The sequence below is a fragment of the Anomaloglossus baeobatrachus genome, chromosome 7, assembly GCF_048569485.1.
Source record: "Anomaloglossus baeobatrachus isolate aAnoBae1 chromosome 7, aAnoBae1.hap1, whole genome shotgun sequence".
NCBI classification, from domain to species: Eukaryota; Metazoa; Chordata; class Amphibia; order Anura; family Aromobatidae; genus Anomaloglossus; species Anomaloglossus baeobatrachus.
The window spans coordinates 288,367,882-288,389,073 of NC_134359.1; the positions used below are offsets into that span (position 1 = coordinate 288,367,882).

The 21,192-nt window shown below is 53.1% G+C and overlaps 1 protein-coding gene across 1 annotated transcript in view; it reads left to right on the forward strand.

Moving 5' to 3' along the window:
- The first annotated feature begins 3,358 nt into the window (after positions 1 to 3,358).
- Positions 3,359 to 21,192, forward strand: part of B9D1 (B9 domain containing 1) — a 68,724-nt gene continuing 50,890 nt past the window's right edge. The window contains exons 1-4 of the mRNA XM_075318346.1: positions 3,359 to 3,539; positions 3,802 to 3,870; positions 13,703 to 13,814; positions 16,887 to 16,983. Coding sequence (XP_075174461.1) covers positions 3,480 to 3,539; positions 3,802 to 3,870; positions 13,703 to 13,814; positions 16,887 to 16,983 — 338 coding nt within the window. The 5' untranslated portion in view covers positions 3,359 to 3,479. The remainder of the gene's footprint in view (positions 3,540 to 3,801; positions 3,871 to 13,702; positions 13,815 to 16,886; positions 16,984 to 21,192) is intronic.

The window sequence follows — 21,192 nt, forward strand, 5'->3', positions numbered from 1 at the left end:
GTGTAAGGAGACTGGTACCTGAATGTGAGGAGGAGTGCCACACCAGAGAGTGTGAGGAGACTGGTACCTGAGTGTGAGGAGGAGTGCCACACCAGAGAGTGTAAGGAGACTGGTACCTGAGTGTGAGGAGGAGTGCCACACCAGAGAGTGTAAGGAGACTGGTACCTGAGTGTGAGGAGGAGTGCCACACCAGAGAGTGCGAGGAGACCGGCACCTGAGTGTGAGGAGGAGTGCCACACCAGAGAGTGCGAGGAGACCGGTACCTGAGTGTGAGGAGGAGTGCCACACTAGAGAGTGCTAGGACACTGGTACCTGAGTGTGAGGAGGAGTGCCACACCAGAGAGTGCGAGGAGACCGGTACCTGAGTGTGAGGAGGAGTGCCACACCAGAGAGTGCTAGGACACTGGTACCTGAATGTGAGGAGTGCCACACCAGAGAGTGCGAGGAGATTGGTACCTGAGTGCGAGGAGACTGGTACCTGAGTGTGAGGAGGAGTGCCACACTAGAGAGTGCAAGGAGACTGGCACCTGAGTGTGAGGAGGAGTGCCACACTAGAGAGTGTGAGGAGACTGGTACCTGAGTGTGAGGAGGAGTGCCACACTAGAGAGTGTGAGGAGACTGGTACCTGAGTGTGAGGAGGAGTGCCACACTAGAGAGTGTGAGGAGACTGGTACCTGAGTGTGAGGAGGAGTGCCACACTAGAGAGTGTGAGGAGACTGGTACCTGAGTGTGAGGAGGAGTGCCACACCAGAGAGTGCGAGGAGACTGGTACCTGAGTGTGAGGAGGAGTGCCACACCAGACAGTGTAAGGAGACTGGTACCTGAGTGTGAGGAGGAGTGCCACACCAGAGAGTGCGAGGAGACCGGTACCTGAGTGTGAGGAGGAGTGCCACACTAGAGAGTGCTAGGACACTGGTACCTGAGTGTGAGGAGGAGTGCCACACCAGAGAGTGCTAGGACACTGGTACCTGAATGTGAGGAGTGCCACACCAGAGAGGGCGAGGAGACCGGTACCTGAGTGTGAGGAGGAGTGCCACACTAGAGAGTGCGAGGAGACTGGTACCTGAGTGTGAGGAGGAGTGCTACACCAGAGAGGGCGAGGAGACCGGTACCTGAGTGTGAGGAGGAGTACCACACTAGAGAGTGCGAGGAGACTGGTACCTGAGTGTGAGGAGACTGGTACCTGAGTGTGAGGAGGAGTGCCACACTAGAGAGTGCGAGGAGACTGGTACCTGAGTGTGAGGAGGAGTGCCACACTAGAGAGTGCGAGGAGACTGGTACCCGAGTGTGAGGAGGAGTGCTACACCAGAGGGGGCGAGGAGACCGGTACCTGAGTGTGAGGAGGAGTGCCACACCAGAGAGTGCGAGGAGACTGGTACCTGAGTGTGAGGAGGAGTGCCACGCCAGAGAGTGCGAGGAGACCGGTACCTGAGTGTGAGGAGGAGTGCCACACCAGAGAGTGCGAGGAGACTGGTACCTGAGTGTGAGGAGGAGTGCTACACCAAAGAGTGCGAGGAGACTGGTACCTGAGTGTGAGGAGGAGTGCTACACCAGAGAGGGCGAGGAGACCGGTACCTGAGTGTGAGGAGGAGTGCCACACTAGAGAGTGCGAGGAGACTGGTACCTGAGTGTGAGGAGGAGTGCTACACCAGAGAGGGCGAGGAGACCGGTACCTGAGTGTGAGGAGGAGTGCCACACTAGAGAGTGCGAGGAGATTGGTACCTGAGTGCGAGGAGACTGGTACCTGAGTGTGAGGAGGAGTGCCACACTAGAGAGTGCGAGGAGACTGGTACCTGAGTGTGAGGAGGAGTGCCACACTAGAGAGTGCGAGGAGACTGGTACCTGAGTGTGAGGAGGAGTGCTACACCAGAGAGGGCGAGGAGACCGGTACCTGAGTGTGAGGAGGAGTGCCACACTAGAGAGTGCAAGGAGACTGGTACCTGAGTGTGTGGAGTGCCACACCAGAGAGGGCGAGGAGATCGTTACCTGAGTGTGAGCAGGAGTGCCACACCAGAGAGTGTGAGGAGATCGTTACCTGAGTGTGAGGAGGAGTGCTACACCAGAGAGTGCTAGGAGACTGGTACCTGAATGTGAGGAGTGCCACACCAGAGAGGGCGAGGAGACCGGTACCTGAGTGTGAGGAGGAGTGCCACACTAGAGACTGCGAGGAGACTGGTACCTGAGTGTGAGGAGGAGTGCCACACCAGAGAGGGCGAGGAGACCGGTACCTGAGTGTGAGGAGGAGTGCCACACTAGAGAGTGCGAGGAGACTGGTACCTGAGTGTGAGGAGGAGTGCTACACCAGAGAGGGCGAGGAGACCGGTACCTGAGTGTGAGGAGGAGTGCCACACTAGAGAGTGCGAGGAGACTGGTACCTGAGTGTGAGGAGGAGTGCCACACCAGAGAGGGCGAGGAGACTGGTACCTGAGTGTGAGGAGGAGTGCCACACTAGAGAGTGTGAGGAGACTGGTACCTGAGTGTGAGGAGGAGTGCCACACTAGAGAGTGTGAGGAGACTGGTACCTGAGTGTGAGGAGGAGTGCCACACTAGAGAGTGTGAGGAGACTGGTACCTGAGTGTGAGGAGGAGTGCCACACCAGAGAGTGCGAGGAGACCGGTGCATGAGTGTGAGGAGGAGTGCCACACCAGAGAGTGCAAGGAGACTGGTACCTGAGTGTGAGGAGGAGTGCCACACCAGAGAGTGTGAGGAGACCGGTGCATGAGTGTGAGGAGGAGTGCCACACTAGAGTGTGAGGAGACTGGTGCATGAGTGTGAGGAGGAGTGCCACACTAGAGAGTGCTAGGACACTGGTACCTGAGTGTGAGGAGGAGTGCCACACCAGAGAGTGCAAGGAGATGGGTACCTGAGTGTGAGGAGGAGTGCCACACCAGAGAGGGCGAGGAGACCGGTGCATGAGTGTGAGGAGGAGTGCCACACTAGAGAGTGCGAGGAGACTGGTACCTGAGTGTGAGGAGGAGTGCCACACCATTCATACCTGGTCTAATGGCCGCCCCTACTGAAAAATACAACATAAATACAGCTGAGAGAGACAGTATCGTCTATGCCCATAACAACCAATCAGAGCTCAGCTTTCAATTTTTAAACAGCTCTTGAAAAATGAAAGATGTACTGTGATTGGAGAAGCTGACGCAATAGAAATATGGAATCAATTAGCCAGGGAATATCTGAAGGCTTTGTTGAGTTACATGACGTATCTGTGATTAACCTTTCCCCTCTATGTATATTCTTACTGCCAGGGAATCAGCCGGCACCAGACTTGCAGACGGGAGCACTTACAAACCTGTCTCCTGAACGCGCTGAAGAAACTTTGTCCCTCCCTCTCGCCGTAGCCAGCGGTTGCTAAGGTCGGCGCGTCCCTTAACAACGCCCCGCACAGAGCAGAATCTCCGCCACGTTCCGGGCCTGGACTCCGCCCCTGGCCTCTCTCCCTTCGGGGGTCTCCGGTAACGGTGCTGGAAATGGCGTCTAATCCGAGCATCTTCCTCCTGAACGTGAACGGACAGATTGAGAGCGGCGAGGTGAGGCCTAGTAGTGGTGGCCGGGCGGGTATAGGAGTAGACCACTGCTACCGTGTAGCACAGGGCATGCTGGGAGTTGTAGTTTTGCATCAGCTGGGCAACCCTATATCATGGAATAGTGCAGGGGCCAGTTTTGGGGTCCGGGCCCCGGTTGCAGGTATCGGGGGGGTGGGGGGTGTAGTCCGCGGAGCCGCGGTGTGTCTCATATTGTTCTCTTTTCTGCCATTTTTAATTTTTTTTTTTGTTTGTGTTTTTTCAAAAGTTCCCGGAGTTTGACGATCTCTACTGCAAGTATTGCTTCGTGTACGGCCACGACTGGGCCCCCACGTCAGTAAGTACCGCGGACACCGGCCGCCCCCTCCATCAGTGACCGCCATCATCCTCGCTGCCACCGCCATCATCCTCGCTGCCACCGGCCCACCGCTGTCCCCCTCAATCAGTGACCGTCATTGTCTTCACTGCCACCACCGCCACTCCATGAGTGACCGCCATCATCCTCGCTGCCACCGCCATCGTCCTCGCTGCCACCGCTGTCCTCCTCCATTAGTGACCGCCATTGTCCTCGCTGCCACCGCCGTCCCCCTCCATGAGTGACCACCATCATCCTCGCTGCCACCGCCGTCCCCCTCCATCAGTGACCACCATCGTCTTTGCTGCCACCGCTGTCTGTCTCAATCAATGACTCCTATAGTCACCGCCGTCCCCCTCCAACAGTGACCGCCATCGTCCTCGCTGCCACTGCTGTCTGTCTCAGTGACTGACATTTGTCTTCGCTGACACTACCGTCTGCCTTCATCACTGACCGCCATCATCCTCGCTGCCACCGCTTCGCTCTCCAGGGACCTTTCTCCTGTCACGGCCGGACCCCAGGGTGTATGTGGCCCTCGGGGGCCCCTCTTCACTTTCCAGGAGCAATACATTTTTAATTTTTCTCTTGGTAGCTTGTGTTTCACAGCACGAGCCGCTGTATTTATTGTGGACAGTTTGGGGTTTGTGCGACTTTCTGATCCAATTTTTTTCTGTATTTTTGGACGGCAGTGACCAGAAAGCCGCCAGTCTCACATTCTTATATATTTTACTTATTTTAGTTCAGTGGTCAGTGTGTGATACATTCTGGTATTTTATTTGCTGAGACTAAATCTGATATGTTTATTTATTTTATTTTTTTTATGAATGATAAGAATCTGTGCATTTTATTTTTCAAAAATATATATTTATTGGTTATGGGGGGTGTCACGAACCACCGGGGGGGTCACTCAGAAATCCCCCGCGCTGGCTACCAGTACGTCACAATCGGGGGGTAACAAGTGGGGGGTCACCCCTCCTTTATACCTCCCGACCGACAGACAGAGCACGTGACGCGCTCTCTAGCGCCCCTCTTATAGTCAGGCCAATTATGGAAGTGCCCGACAATAAGCAAGGAGGCCGCTATACTACTTATGCCGATTATTGAAGGGTCCCCGGTGAGAGTAGGGTATATATTCCCCCGACCTCCGCGGGCGGAATATATAAAACCTCCCCGAATCTCACTGGCCTCCCCACAATAATCCTTGGCACAACTCGCTGCCACCAACCGCTTCACGGTAACTATTAGCCGAACACACAGACGTGGGATTCAAGATCGAGATAACAGAACAGCCCAAGATTAATTATATAATTTAATCAGCCTAAAGCACACTAGAAACTACAATATATACAATAGGGAATCTACAGAATATACATATGTCAGAGTACAGTTACAGATAAAGCATGGTTTACAAACAGGCATACACAGTTCCAGCAGTTACCTTGTACGTCTGGCCACAGGGGGGCGCTGTAAACCAGGTTTCTAGGATCCTTCCCACAGATGTTTCCTACACGTGACCCCCAGCGAAAGAACACTGGAAAATGGCCGAAGTAGGGTTATCAACCTGGGCAAATCCAGGTCCCCTCCTACCTTAGTGACCTCAGAGGGAGCACTGCTCCACCCCTGGCTGGAGTTATGGACAATATCCACAACATGGAATATGGGCCATAACTTTGCCTGGGAGCGTCGTAGGCGGACGCCAACGCTCTCATTGTGACAGTTATGAATTTAGCTACAGAACGAGAGGACTCATGACTTGTCTACTAGTTCCCCATTGGCTGATATCACGCCTGGGGTACTTCCCAATGTCCTCCTCCCATAAAAAAGGTGTGCCAGCATCGTCCGCATGCAGAGACACCATTTTTATGGTTGCCATATTTATCGGAAATATGGCTTGCGAGATATGAACCATATTTTACTGGAGTCGTTCTGTCTGGATACTTCCAAGCTTGCTAATTAGATAGCAGCCCCTACCACAGGGTCACGGCAGGGAGTCATCCTGTGTCCATTGTTCCCACATCATCTAATCTCCATATCACAGGAGATGGCCATGGAGGTGTAAGTGGAACACAGACCAGTTCCTTTGACACCTATCTGCTAAACAAACCGTTTATCCCTGTGGTAAATTTTCTGATTGAAGGAGTTGTGTGAAGGAAAGGGGGGGTGACACCAGGAGAGGGCTTCCTGACATAACTTGAATATCATGATTTATCGTCATATCTCCGGATTTACCTCACACCTCCCCCCTTTTGAGGGCGCTAGGGGGCAGCACACTCCGGTGTTCCCCCGTGCGCCCGTCCGCGACCTCTCCTTGTCGGGACAGCCCGTCTGCGTTACCGTGGTCACGGCCCCTTTTGTGTCGAATGGTGAAGTTGTATTGCTGGAGCGCCAGGCTCCATCACAACAACCTGCCATTCGTCCCGGAGACAATGTGTAACCAGCTGAGGGGATTGTGGTCCGTCTCCACGATGAAGTGGCGCCCGTATGGATAGGGTTGCAGACGCTGCAGGGCCCACACTATGGCCAGGCACTCCTTTTCCATCGTGGAATAGGCCACTTCCCTTGGTAACAGCTTCCTGCTCAGGTACAAGACTGGGTGCTCTTGGCTCGCAGAGTCCACCTGGCTGAGCACCGCACCGAGGCCGAAGTCACTGGCGTCGGTCTGTACTACAAACGGCCGCGTGAAGTCGGCTGCCTGTAGCACGGGCGGGCTGGACAGGGCGTCCTTTAGGGCCCGGAAGGCTGTCTCGCAGTCCATTGTCCAATCGACTGCAGAGGGCAGCTTCTTCTTGGTGAGGTCCGTCAAGGGCTTTGCCAGGCTACTATAGCATGGAACAAACCTCCTATAGTACCCAGCGGTCCCCAAGAAGGACATCACCTGCTTCTTGGTCCTGGGGGTGGGCCAGGACGCGATGGCCTCCACTTTCTCAGGCTCGGGCTTCAGTGTTCTCCCGCCTACCCGGTGACCGAGGTACTGGACCTCGCTCATGGCCAGCTGACACTTTCCCGGCTTGATGGTCAAACCTGCCTGGTGGATCCGCCTGAGCACCTGTGCTAGATGCTCTAGGTGGTCCTCCCAGGTGGGACTGAAGACGGCAATGTCATCCAGGTACGCGGCCGCGTACCCTTCAAGTCCCTTGAGCAGGGTGTTGACCATCCGCTGTAAAGTGGCAGGGGCATTCCTCATCCCGAATGGCATCACCGTGGACTCGTACAGTCCAAATGGGGTAATAAAGGCAGAGCGTTCCCTGGCCTTGCGAGTCAGGGGGATCTGCCAATATCCCCGGCTCAGATCCATGATGGTCAGGTACTGAGCCCCGGCCAACTGATCGAGCAGGTCATCGATGCGTGGCATTGGGTACGCATCGGCGACCGTGACAGCATTGAGCCCCCTGTAGTCCACGCAGAACCGAGTGGTTCGGTCCTTCTTAGGGACGAGGACTACAGGCGAGGCCCAAGCGCTGTTGGATGCCTGGATCACCCCCAGCTTCAGCATCTCGTCAATCTCCTGGCGCATGTGTTGCTGCACCTCCAGGGAAACCCGATATGCTGAACGCCGGATCGGGGGATGATCCCCAGTGTCCACGTGATGGACAGCCAAGTCAGTCCTTCCGGGCTGGTTGGTAAACAACCCCCGGAAGGGGTGTAGGGTGGCCCACAGCTGGGACCGTTGGTCCTCCAAGAGCTGGTGGCCAACGTCCACATCCTCAATGGATCCGCCTGCCCTAACCTGGGCTAGCATATCCAAGAGGGTTTCCGCTTCTCCCTCCTCGGGCAGGTTGCACACGGGGAGCGCACATGCCTCCCGCTCATGATGTGCCTTCATCATGTTCACATGGAAGGGCTTCCGCCTTCCACGGGCAGGGTCCAGGGTGACCAGGTACGTCACAGGGTTGAGCTGCTGGTACACGAGGTATGGGCCTTCCCAGGCTGCCTGAAGCTTGTCCTGTGGTACGGGGACCAGTACCCACACCTTTTGACCCACTTGGTAGGTCCTCTCACAAGCGTTCTGGTCGTACCAACGCTTCTGATCGGCCTGGGCTTGAGCCATATTGTCGTGTACCAGTTGCGTCACGGCCTGCGTTTTGTCCCGGAAGCGCATGACATACTCGATAACCGACACTCCAGGGGTGGCCAAATCCCCTTCCCAAGCCTCTTTCACCAGAGCCAGGGGGCCCCGCACACGTCGCCCGTACAGGAGCTCAAACGGTGAGAATCCTGTTGAGGCCTGTGGAACCTCCCGGTAAGCAAATAACAGGTGTGGGAGATACCGCTCCCAGTCACGCCCATGGGAGTCGACCAACATCTTAAGCATCTGCTTTAAGGTGCCATTAAACCGCTCGCACAGGCCATTAGTCTGTGGATGGTACGGGCTGGCCACCAGATGTCGCACCTGGACTTGCTTACAGAGGGCCTCCATCAGCTGGGACATGAATTGGGTCCCCCGGTCAGTGAGCATTTCCTGGGGAAAACCCACTCGGGAGAAAATCTCCAGCAAGGCGGTGGCCACCTTGTCAGCCCGAATGGACGACAAGGCCACTGCTTCTGGGTACCGGGTGGCATAGTCCACTACCGTTAGTATGAAGCGTTTCCCGGAGCTGCTGGGGATGGCCAGCGGGCCGACCAGATCCACAGCCACCCTCCTGAAAGGCTCATCGATGATTGGCAGAGATACCAGTGGGGCTTTGGGGTGTGGCCCCGCCTTCCCCACTCTCTGACAGGTTTCACACGAACGGCAGTAGGCAACCACATCGGCCCCCATTTTTGGCCAGTAGAAATGCTGGTTTAACCTGGCCTTGGTCTTAGCGATCCCTAGGTGTCCGGCCATCGGAATCTCATGTGCGATCCGCAACAACTCCGTCCGGAACGGATAGGGTACCACCAACTGTCGGTCCCTGGGCCACGCCTCCGGTGAACCCTGCTGGACCGTGACCCGGTACAGCCGTCCTTGGTCCCAGACCACTCGCTCCGGGTCCGAGTCCGAGGGAGGCTGTGCCGCCTGCTCCTTTAGAGCTTTCAGGCTGTCGTCAGCTTCTAACGCTGCCTGAAACCCCTGACTAGATGTGGCCAGAATCGACGAGACTGTCACATCTTCGGTCAGTACCCCGGGACCTGTGTCCTGGCCTCCACCTGACTCTGCTGCCACTTGGTCAGAAGGGGAAGAGCTATCGGACCTCCGGGAGGCCCCTTGGGTTCCAGCACTCCTACTGCGGGTGACAGCGGCCACAGCCGCTGCGACCGTGGGTCGTGCCTGCTCCTCCTCCGTTCCTGACCAAGTCGCCGGTTCAGGCAGACCTACCTGGCTTCCTGACACCCCGGTTGTGGGGGAACCCTGCACTGAGATCTTACCTGGGAGCACTTCCGCTCCGGGACCGGCCCCAATCTCACCTGCCTGTTCCCCCCTGCAGCAACAGAACCCCGCTGTGAAATCTCTGGGGACCCCACATTTGCTGTGGTAGCCCCCACCCCACACACTGGTCCTCCCCCTGCAGCACCCTGCTCTCTGCTTATCCCTGCAGAGGGCAACAGATCCCAGCTCACAGGCTGATTACTTGTAGAGGCATTGTCACACCTTTCTCTGACCCCCTCCCCTGTCACAGCTGCAGCTGTGTGTGTGTCTATGGTGTCTGTGCAAGCAGAAAAATCAGAGTTCACTCCCTCCTCCCTTACATCATTCATAGATAACACATTAACATTGTCCGGAGGCACGTCAGTACTGGCTGAAGGTTCAGCCCTTGGGGGGGGCCCAAACTGGGAGGTTATCTGCCCCAAATCTGTCCCAAGTAGCACATTTGCAGGGATCCGATCAGTTACCCCCACCTCTCTCACCCCTCGCCCTGCGCCCCAGTCCACATAAATGCCAGCAACAGGCAGCGCCGGGTCAATGCCTCCAATCCCGGAGACAGCGAGGGTTTTTCCAGGGATCAAGTCTTGGGGGGACACCATCTCAGGCCGCACCAGAGTCACCTCCGAGGCGCTGTCTCGCAGTCCTATGGTCACAGACCGGCTGACGGTGACAGGTTGGAAGCTGTCCAGGGACCTACCACCACCCCCACCCACACAATACACCTTGGGCGGCCCTTGGGACGGGGACGGAGCCGGGGCCTTGGGACGCTGAGGGCACATGGCCTTGAAGTGTCCAGGTAGGTTGCACTGGTGGCACCGTCTTGGCTCTGCCACGGGCCTGGAGAGGGGAGTTGAGGGGGACACCCCCTGCAGTCTAGGGGCAGGTGGGGCAGTCGCAGAATTCATCTTACCCCCTCTCCAGGTGCTGCTGGTGGCTGCTCTCCTGGCCTCAGGAGCCCGATTGTTGGTGTAGTCATCGGCCAGGGCAGCTGTAGCCGTGGACCCCTTTGGCTTCTGGTCTCGGATGAACTGGCGGAGATCCTCAGGGCAGTTCCACAAGAGTTGCTCTGTGATGACCAAGTCTAGGATCTCTGGTCCGGTGGTAAGCTGCAGGCCTTGGGTCCAGTGGTCGGCAGCTCGGGCAAGTGCCCGCCGGTGGTCAGCCCAGGAGTCCTTTGGTCCCTTTTGCAGGGTCCGGAACTTCTTGCGGTAGGACTCCGGAGTGAGGTTGTACTGTTGGATCAGGGCCCGCTTGATGGTGTCGTAGCCCTGATCTGCCTCAGCAGGCAAGTCCCCAAGGATATCCAGGGCCTTACCCCTTAGACGGGGGGTCAGGTATTTGGCCCACTGATCCTTGTCCAGATGGTGCTGCAGGCAAGTCCGTTCAAAAGCAGTCAGGAAAGAGTCCAAGTCTCCATCCTTCTCCAGCACTGGGAAGTCCTCCACACGGACCTTTGGAAGTTTGGTGTCTTGAAGGTCACGTGTGGCTGATGAGGGCTGGAGCTGAGCTAGCTGCAGCTGGTGGTCACGCTCTGCCTGTTGCTGTCGCTCTTCACGCGCTGCTTGCCGCTCCGCAGCCTCAGCGTCACGCGCTGCCTGTCGCTCACGCTCGGCCATGAGTATCTCGTAGGTATCCCGGTCTCCAGCCATAAGCCTGGCCAAGGCAGCTTGAAGGAGGGCCTCTGCACCTCTCAGGCCGGAGGGATTGGCAAGTGGTGATCTGCGGCACGCTGCAGAGCCAGGTGATTCACTGTCCATTTCAGAGCGGAGGACTGGCATCTGGCTCGTTGAGGACCCTTGGGCGAGCTCCTCCTCATTTTGTCCAGCAGTGCCAGGTTGTGCGATGTCCTCTGCAGAGCTGTTCTCTGGCGTCGGGCTCTTGGAGGGCTCGTGGACAACCTCCTCATCGTCTCTGGCCTGAGCATCGGCCATTCCTTTGGCTTTGCTCCTGGTGCCATCAGCCATTCTTGCAGACTTTTGGTCACTGACACAGAACTGACACCTGATGCACCCACACACCTTACAGTATCTGCACTCTGACACTCTAGTGTTGAGCTAGTCTGAAGACCCCAGCAGCCACAGCTGCTGCAGGCAGTCTTTAGTGTCTGGGAGTATGGGTCTCACACTCACACACACTATTATCTCGATCCCACCGCTGCCACCAATATGTCACGAACCACCGGGGGGGTCACTCAGAAATCCCCCGCGCTGGCTACCAGTACGTCACAATCGGGGGGTAACAAGTGGGGGGTCACCCCTCCTTTATACCTCCCGACCGACAGACAGAGCACGTGACGCGCTCTCTAGCGCCCCTCTTATAGTCAGGCCAATTATGGAAGTGCCCGACAATAAGCAAGGAGGCCGCTATACTACTTATGCCGATTATTGAAGGGTCCCCGGTGAGAGTAGGGTATATATTCCCCCGACCTCCGCGGGCGGAATATATAAAACCTCCCCGAATCTCACTGGCCTCCCCACAATAATCCTTGGCACAACTCGCTGCCACCAACCGCTTCACGGTAACTATTAGCCGAACACACAGACGTGGGATTCAAGATCGAGATAACAGAACAGCCCAAGATTAATTATATAATTTAATCAGCCTAAAGCACACTAGAAACTACAATATATACAATAGGGAATCTACAGAATATACATATGTCAGAGTACAGTTACAGATAAAGCATGGTTTACAAACAGGCATACACAGTTCCAGCAGTTACCTTGTGCGTCTGGCCACAGGGGGGCGCTGTAGACCAGGTTTCTAGGATCCTTCCCACAGATGTTTCCTACACGTGACCCCCAGCGAAAGAACACTGGAAAATGGCCGAAGTAGGGTTATCAACCTGGGCAAATCCAGGTCCCCTCCTACCTTAGTGACCTCAGAGGGAGCACTGCTCCACCCCTGGCTGGAGTTATGGACAATATCCACAACATGGAATATGGGCCATAACTTTGCCTGGGAGCGTCGTAGGCGGACGCCAACGCTCTCATTGTGACAGTTATGAATTTAGCTACAGAACGAGAGGACTCATGACTTGTCTACTAGTTCCCCATTGGCTGATATCACGCCTGGGGTACTTCCCAATGTCCTACTCCCATAAAAAAGGTGTGCCAGCATCGTCCGCATGCAGAGACACCATTTTTATGGTTGCCATATTTATCGGAAATATGGCTTGCGAGATATGAACCATATTTTCCTGGAGTCGTTCTGTCTGGATACTTCCAAGCTTGCTAATTAGATAGCAGCCCCTACCACAGGGTCACGGCAGGGAGTCCTCCTGTGTCCATTGTTCCCACATCATCTTATCTCCATATCACAGGAGATGGCCATGGAGGTGTAAGTGGAACACAGACCAGTTCCTTTGACACCTATCTGCTAAACAAACCGTTTATCCCTGTGGTAAATTTTCTGATTGAAGGAGTTGTGTGAAGGAAAGGGGGGGTGACACCAGGAGAGGGCTTCCTGACATAACTTGAATATCATGATTTATCGTCATATCTCCGGATTTACCTCACAGGGGGGATGCTGCGTTATCTCTTATGGGGGGGACACTGCAGTTATCTGTGTCATGGGGGGATGCTGCATTATCTCTTATGGGGGGGACGCTGCGGTTATCTCTGTTATGGGGGGACGCTGCGGTTTTCTCTGTTATGGGGGACGCTGCGGTTTTCTCTGTTATGGGGGGACGCTGCGGTTATCTCTGTTATGGGGGGACGCTGCGGTTATCTCTGTTATGGGGGGACGCTGCGGTTATCTCTGTTATGGGGAACGCTGCGGTTATCTCTGTTATGGGGGACGCTGCGGATATCTCTGTTATGGGGGACGCTGCGGATATCTCTGTTATGGGGGACGCTGCGGATATCTCTGTTATGGGGGACGCTGCGGATATCTCTGTTATGGGGGACGCTGCGGATATCTCTTATGGGGGGGACGCTGCGGATATCTCTTATGGGGGGCGCTGCGGTTATCTCTGCCATGGGGGGCGCTGTGGTTATCTCTGTCATGGGCGGACGCTGCGTTATCTCTTATGGGGGGGACACTGCGGTTATCTGTGTCATCGGGGGTCGCTGCGGTTATCTCTGTTATGGGGGGACGCTGCGGATATCTCTGTTATGGGGGACGCTGCGGATATCTCTGTTATGGGGGGGACACTGCGGTTATCTGTGTCATCGGGCGTCGCTGCGGTTATCTGTGTCATCGGGGGTCGCTGCGGTTATCTCTGTTATGGGGGGACGCTGCGGTTATCTCTGTTATGGGGAACGCTGCGGTTATCTCTGTTATGGGGGGTCGCTGCGGTTATCTGTGTCATGGGGGGACGCTGCAGTTATCACTTTTGATAGTTTATTATATTTTCAGATATTGCACCAATTTTAGCTACCGTATGAAGTTCATCATAGTGTAATGCTCCGTTCTACCACTAGGTGTCGCACTACTCACACTTTATTTCTATTCACTCCTCATTTTTAGGGGGTGGAGGAAGGAATCTCCCAAATCGCGTCCAAGAACCGGTCGGTGAACCAGGACATGGTGTGGAACTTCCCTGTGGAGATCACCTTCAAAAGCACCAACCCGTACGGCTGTAAGTACCGGACCCAAAAAGTGCTCGAGACGCAAGGATTTCCCTGCTCCCTCTTGTAGTGCCATGGCTCTACCACCAGGTGGCGCTCACGCCTCAGTTTTCCTTTTTACTTCTCCTAGTCAGTAATTGTGAGGGACAGGAGCCGCACATGGACATTAACCCCATAATGGCAAGGCCTTATTTGGCTTTAATCACCTGCATTACATTGTTTCTATACCGCAATGTATCCAGCAGGGTGTAATATGTTTTGGTGCATTGGGGACTTGGGGGTCAATATTTAGGCTCCCAGCTGCCATGGCACTAGGAGTTAGTACATTAGGTTGTCTCCTTTAGCCCTCTGGGTGGGGGGTGCCTGTAGGGTTTTGGGGGGCGCTTGCCTGGCACAGAAGTGGGTGGGGTTTTGCGGGGTGCTTGCCTGGCACAGAAGTGGGTGGGGTTTTGGGGGGGTGCTTCCATGGCACAGAAGTGGATGGGGTTTTGGGGGGGCGCTTGCCTGGCACAGAAGGGGGTGAGATTTTGGGGGGCACTTGCCTGGCACAGAAGGGGGTGAGATTTTGGGGGGCACTTGCCTGGCACAGAAGGGGGTGAGATTTTGGGGGGCACTTGCCTGGCACAGAAGGGGGTGAGATTTTGGGGGGCACTTGCTTGGCACAGAAGGGGGTGAGATTTTGGGGGGCGCTTGCCTGGCACAGAAGTGGGTGGGGTTTTGCGGGGTGCTTGCCTGGCACAGAAGTGGGTGGGGTTTTGCGGGGTGCTTGCCTGGCACAGAAGTGGGTGGGGTTTTGGGGGGGTGCTTGCCTGGCACAGAAGGGGGTGAGGTTTTGGGGGGCACTTGCCTGGCACAGAAGGGGGTGAGATTTTGGGGGGCACTTGCCTGGCACAGAAGGGGGTGGAGTTTTGGGGGGGCGCTTGCCTGGCACAGAAGGGGGTGGAGTTTTGGGGGGGCGCTTGCCTGGCACAGAAGGGGGTGGGGTTTTGGGGGGCGCTTGCCTGGCACAGAAGGGAGTGGGGTTTTGGGGGGGGTGCTTGCCTGGCACAGAAGGGGGTGGGGTTTGGGGGGGGGGCTTGCCTGGCACAGAAGTGGGTGGGCTTTTGGGGGACGCCCCGGTTATTCCCCGGATCCATCTGTCGCTGGCTGATATGAAGCCTCCCAGTGGAGCGGGATCATTGATGGTGCCCGGTTAGGTCGGGCGTCTTCTCTCATGTATCCGGCGTCCTCCTCAGCCTCGGGCCGGAGCCTCTGATGATGAGCGCGAGTCCTTCCTCCTACTTATCTGCACTCGCTACTTCACATCCCGCTGCGGCTTTCCGCTACCTCCTCACCGAACAAAGCCGCGCTCTCATCAGGACGCGCCTTCTCGTAGACTCCCCCGCTGCTCCAGTTTACAGACTGCAGATTACACGTGTCATCTGCATCGCCTTCTCGTCTGGAGACGTTAACTCTTCGCAAACAGCGGGTATTTTTGTCCCTCTATGTATTGCAGGATCTCTTTTTACTGCTTAGAGGTCAAATATGAGTCCTCGTATTCACACAGCTGAAGGCTTGTTACAGTGTACCAGTACCGACAGCTAAGAAGAGTAGCTCCATCTTCCCATCTGCAGCGCTCGGCTGTTTTCATGGCTGAACAACAATAGTTCTACCCTATGTCAAAGACAAGTGATTAATATCAAGGCTGGGGGTCTGACTGCTGGGACCCCCACTGCTCCACGGTGACCACCGCTCCATTCATTTTCTATGGGAGTTGTGGTCACGCTTGCTCCAGCCATCATTCAACTATCACCCGTCTTATCAATAGGTAATAAATGTATTTAGTAAATGCGGAGGGCTGGCCAGTGGGACCCCCAACCGATCCTGACAATAAAGGGGCCGCAGTACTGTACAGTGTGTCCACCCCTATCCTATCCACCGCCATTAACTTGAGAATGGCGGCAGCTATAGGGATAGAAGTGGTGTCTAGGTATAGTAAAGTAGCCATGCGCTACGCAATGAAACCACCTATAGCGCCACCTGGTGGAAAACAACGGAGTTAGCATTTATATCTCAAAAACGGAATGAGATAGAGAAAAAAAGTGAATTACAAAGTTTTGGGCATCATCAATTCAATACAAATCAACACCTTGCATACAGATGATTAGAAGGTGTAAACCTCACAAGGCTGCGGACGTGAAGCGATACCTCATGGAGACCTTCCTGCAAGTCATTGGGTATGGTGGCTGTGTGGAGTGGCCTCCGCTCACCTGACCTGACCCCATTGCACTTCTTTTTGTGAGGTCACATCACACAGCAGGTGTATGCGACCCCTCCACCAACATTGCAGGACCTACGACGACATATCACAGATGCTTGTGCAAACGTGTCACCTACCATATTGCACAACATGCAGCAAGATACAGTATGCTGTGCAGAGCCCAGATGTGCATTGCAGCTGACGGGGGACACTGAGCATCAAAGTTAAATGAGCGCCAATGTGTGACCAGCATTCAATGTTTTGGGGGGGTGGGGGGGTCATGGGTTTCATATCATAGCATTTCTGCATGCAACGTGTCGATTCGTATTGAATTGATGATGCCCTACAACTTTGCATTTCACTTTTATTCTCTATCTCGTTCCGTTTTCGAGATAAAAATGCTAACTCCGTTGTTTTCCACCAGGTGGCGCTATAGGTGGCTTCATTGCGTAGTGCATGGCTACTTTACTATACCTAGACACCACTTTTATGCCTATAGCTGCCGCCGTTCTCATGTTAATGGCAGTGGACAGGATATGGGTGGACATACTGTATAGCCTGCAAGTGACACCCAGGTGAATGGAGCCGTGCTGCAGTTCCCTGCACAGCCAGGTGACTGTGGTGGCGCTCTGCAGGGGAAACTTAGAAGAGGATGTTGGGATAAATCAGCAATGAGCCCCTTTATTCACAGGATCGCTGGGGGTCCCAGACATCATGTCCAAAGAGTATTTCCATGATCTGACCACCGGAGGCAACATTGAGCTTTGATGGGGGTGACGTCTGCTCAGATCCATAGTCACTATTTTGTTTTTTTTTCTCATACTTTGTCCCTGTTGTGTTTCAGGGCCTCAGATTGTGATCAGCGTCTACGGACCGGATGCCTTTGGGAATGATGTAGTGAGGGGCTACGGAGCCGTCCACCTCCCCTTCACCCCAGGCAGGTAAGTGTATCCGTGGCTCAGTGGTTAGCACTGCAGTCTTGTGGTGGCTCAGTGGTTAGCACTGCAGACTTGTGGTGGCTCAGTGGTTAGCACTGCAGTCTTGTGGTGGCTCAGTGGTTAGCACTGCAGTCTTGTGGTGGCTCAGTGGTTAGCACTGCAGTCTTGTGGTGGCTCAGTGGTTAGCACTGCGGTCTTGTGGTGGCTCAGTGGTTAGCACTGCAGACTTGTGGTGGCTCAGTGGTTAGCACTGCAGTCTTGTGGTGGCTCAGTGGTTAGCACTGCAGTCTTGTGGTGGCTCAGTGGTTAGCACTGCAGTCTTGCAGCGCTGGGGTCCTGGGTTCGAATCCCACCAAGGACACTATTTGCAAGGAGTTTGTATGTTCTCCGCGTGTTTGCGTGGGTTTCCTCCGGGGTCTCCGGTTTCCTCCCACACTCCAAAGACATACAGATAGGGACTCTAGATTGTGAGCCCCAATGGGGACAGTGTTCCTGATGTATGTGAAGCGCTGCGGAATATGTTAGCGCTATATAAAAATAAAGATTTATTTATTTATCCGTTTACCTATCTATAAATACAATTTAGGTGGAGATACCCTTTAAGAGCGGCACATATTTAGGAGGAATGACCCAGTCGCTATCATTCCAGATCCTGCTGCAATATTGCCAATAATTCATAGCGGATGCAGGAGGACGCACTATATGGCGGCTTTATTCCCGCCATCCCCAGTGCTGATGACTCCCTAGACGACCACTACAATCCTAATTATTTGCAGTTGTATCAGTCCTACATTACGATCGGCACCCATGGGGGTCAGGAATTGGTTTGTCTCTCTGTAGGGGCTTATGTGACAAAGCAGCGGACCCCCTAAAGGCCACGTCCACCTTTAAAAACATATGCACATTAAATGAGGAATGAAGCTTTACACAGAACCGTTTCTGTGTCTACAGCTCCTCTTGGGAACGATGTATCTCCATGGTAACAGAATGTAAACATACCCAATTTAATCAGAAAATGAAAGAAAGGAAAAGACGGCAGAGTACACAAACCGTCATCATTGCCGAGAGACGTCGCACTGAGAACTTTTAGCAACTATGCAAATGAGGTCAGAAGTGCCATGTGGGCGGTCCCAAGCTCAGGGTCTGCTCGGAGATCCTTCCCCGTGGTCTGAGCCGCCTGACGTTACTGTACTGAATTCTCACATATACATTGCAGAGTATACCGGATATCGACCGGCTATAGTATAAATGTCTTATCAGTGATGGTCGGATCCCCCCAGTCAATGCCACACATCTGGGGGTGCGAGAACCATCCATCGTCTTCAGCTCGTACGTTCCCTTCATTTGTAATGACACTCGCCACCAGAGAAGACAAAAGATCGAACCTGTCTTGCTGCTGACCTTATGGAAGGAGACTGCGCAGAGATAGAAGCCTCCTGTTATACGCGGTTAATGACATTTCCATCCGGAGGGAATGAGGTTATTATGTTCCCCTTATTAAGATGTACCAGCAGCGCTCCTGTATACCCAGCACATCACACGTGCACACAGTCTATAGACAATCGGTATACTATTAATTACACCGGACACCAATTTTGATCTTTGTTGTTCCTCTGTTATTCCTCTTGGAAATGCACTTTTGAAGAATCAAGTAGGGCGTATGCATAACACTGCATATATACATACATTACATTACTTATACCACACGGATCCTGAGCTACATTCTGTATTATACTCCAGAGCTGCACTCACTATTCTGCTGGTGCAGTCACTGTGTACATACATTACATTACTGATCCTGAGTTACATCCTGTATTATACTCCAGAGCTGCACTCACTATTCTGCTGGAGTCACTGTGTACATACATTACATTACTGATCCTGAGTTACCTCCTGTATTATACTCCAGAGCTGCACTCACTATTCTGCTGGTGCAGTCACTGTGTACATACATTACATTACTGATCCTGAGTTACATCCTGTATTATACTCCAGAGCTGCACTCACTATTCTGCTGGTGCAGTCACTGTGTACATACATTACTGATCCTGAGTTACATCCTGTATTATATTCCAGAGCTGCGCTCACTATTCTACTGGAGCAGTCACTGTGTACATACATTACTATTCCTGTACTGATCCTGAGTTACATCCTGTATTATACTCCAGAGCTGCACTCACTATTCCTCTGGTGCAGTCACTGTGTACATACATTACATTACTGATCCTGAGTTACATCCTGTATTATACTCCAGAGCTGCACTCACTATTCCTCTGGTGCAGTCACTGTGTACATAAATTACATTCTGATCCTGAGTTACATCTTGTGTTATACTCCAGAGCTGCACTCACTATTCTGCTGGTGCAGTCACTGTGTACATACATTACATTACTGATCCTGAGTTACCTCCTGTATTATACTCCAGAGCTGCACTCACTATTCTGCTGGTGCAGTCACTGTGTACATACATTACTGATCCTGAGTTACATCCTGTATTATACTCCAGAGCTGCACTCACTATTCTGCTGGTGCAGTCACTGTGTACATACAATACATTACTGATCCTGAGTTACATCTTGTATTATACTCCAGAGCTGCACTCACTATTCTGCTGGTGCAGTCACTGTGTACATACAATACATTACTGATCCTGAGTTACATCCTGTATTATACTCCAGAGCTGCACTCACTATTCTGCTGGTGCAGTCACTGTGTACATACAATACATTACTGATCCTGAGTTACATCTTGTATTATACTCCAGAGCTGCACTCACTATTCTGCTGGTGCAGTCACTGTGTACATACAATACATTACTGATCCTGAGTTACATCCTGTATTATACTCCAGAGCTGCACTCACTATTCTGCTGGTGCAGTCACTGTGTACATACAATACTGATCCTGAGTTACCTCCTGTATTATACTCCAGAGCTGCACTCACTATTCTGCTGGTGCAGTCACTGTGTACATACATTACATTACTGATCCCGAGTTACCTCCTGTATTATACTCGGGGGGCTGCACTCACTATTCTGCTGGTGCAGTCACTGTGTACATACATTACATTACTGATCCTGAGTTACCTCCTGTATTATACTCCAGAGCTGCACTCACTATTCTGCTGGTGCAGTCACTGTGTACATACATTACATTACTGATCCCGAGTTACCTCCTGTATTATACTCGGGGAGCTGCACTCACTATTCTGCTGGTGCAGTCACTGTGTACATACATTACTGATCCTGAGTTACCTCCTGTATTATACTCCAGAGCTGCACTCACTATTCTGCTGGTGCAGTCACTGTGTACATACATTACATTACTGATCCTGAGTTACCTCCTGTATTATACTCCAGAGCTGCACTCACTATTCTGCTGGTGCAGTCACTGTGTACATACATTACATTACTGATCCTGAGTTACCTCCTGTATTATACTCCAGAGCTGCACTCACTATTCTGCTGGTGCAGTCACTGTGTACATACATTACATTACTGATCCTGAGTTACCTCCTGTATTATACTCCAGAGCTGCACTCACTATTCTGCTGGTGCAGTCACTGTGTACATACATTACATTACTAATCCTGTGCTGATCCTGAGTTACCTCCTGTATTATACACCAGAGCTGCACTCACTATTCTGCTGGTGCAGTCACTGTGTACATACATTACATTACTGATCCTGAGTTACCTCCTGTATTATACTCCAGAGCTGCACTCACTATTCTGCTGGTGCAGTCACTGTGTACATACATTACTGATCCTGAGTTACCTCCTGTATTATACTCCAGAGCTGCACTCACTATTCTGCTGGAGCAGTCACTGTGTACATACATTACATTACTGATCCCGAGTTACCTCCTGTATTATACTCGGGGGGCTGCACTCACTATTCTGCTGGTGCAGTCACTGTGTACATACATTACTGATCCTGAGTTACCTCCTGTATTATACTCCAGAGCTGCACTCACTATTCTGCTGGTGCAGTCACTGTGTACATACATTACATTACTGATCCCGAGTTACCTCCTGTATTATACTCGGGGGGCTGCACTCACTATTCTGCTGGTGCAGTCACTGTGTACATACATTACATTACTGATCCTGAGTTACCTCCTGTATTATACTCCAGAGCTGCACTCACTATTCTGCTGGTGCAGTCACTGTGTACATACATTACATTACTGATCCCGAGTTACATCTTGTATT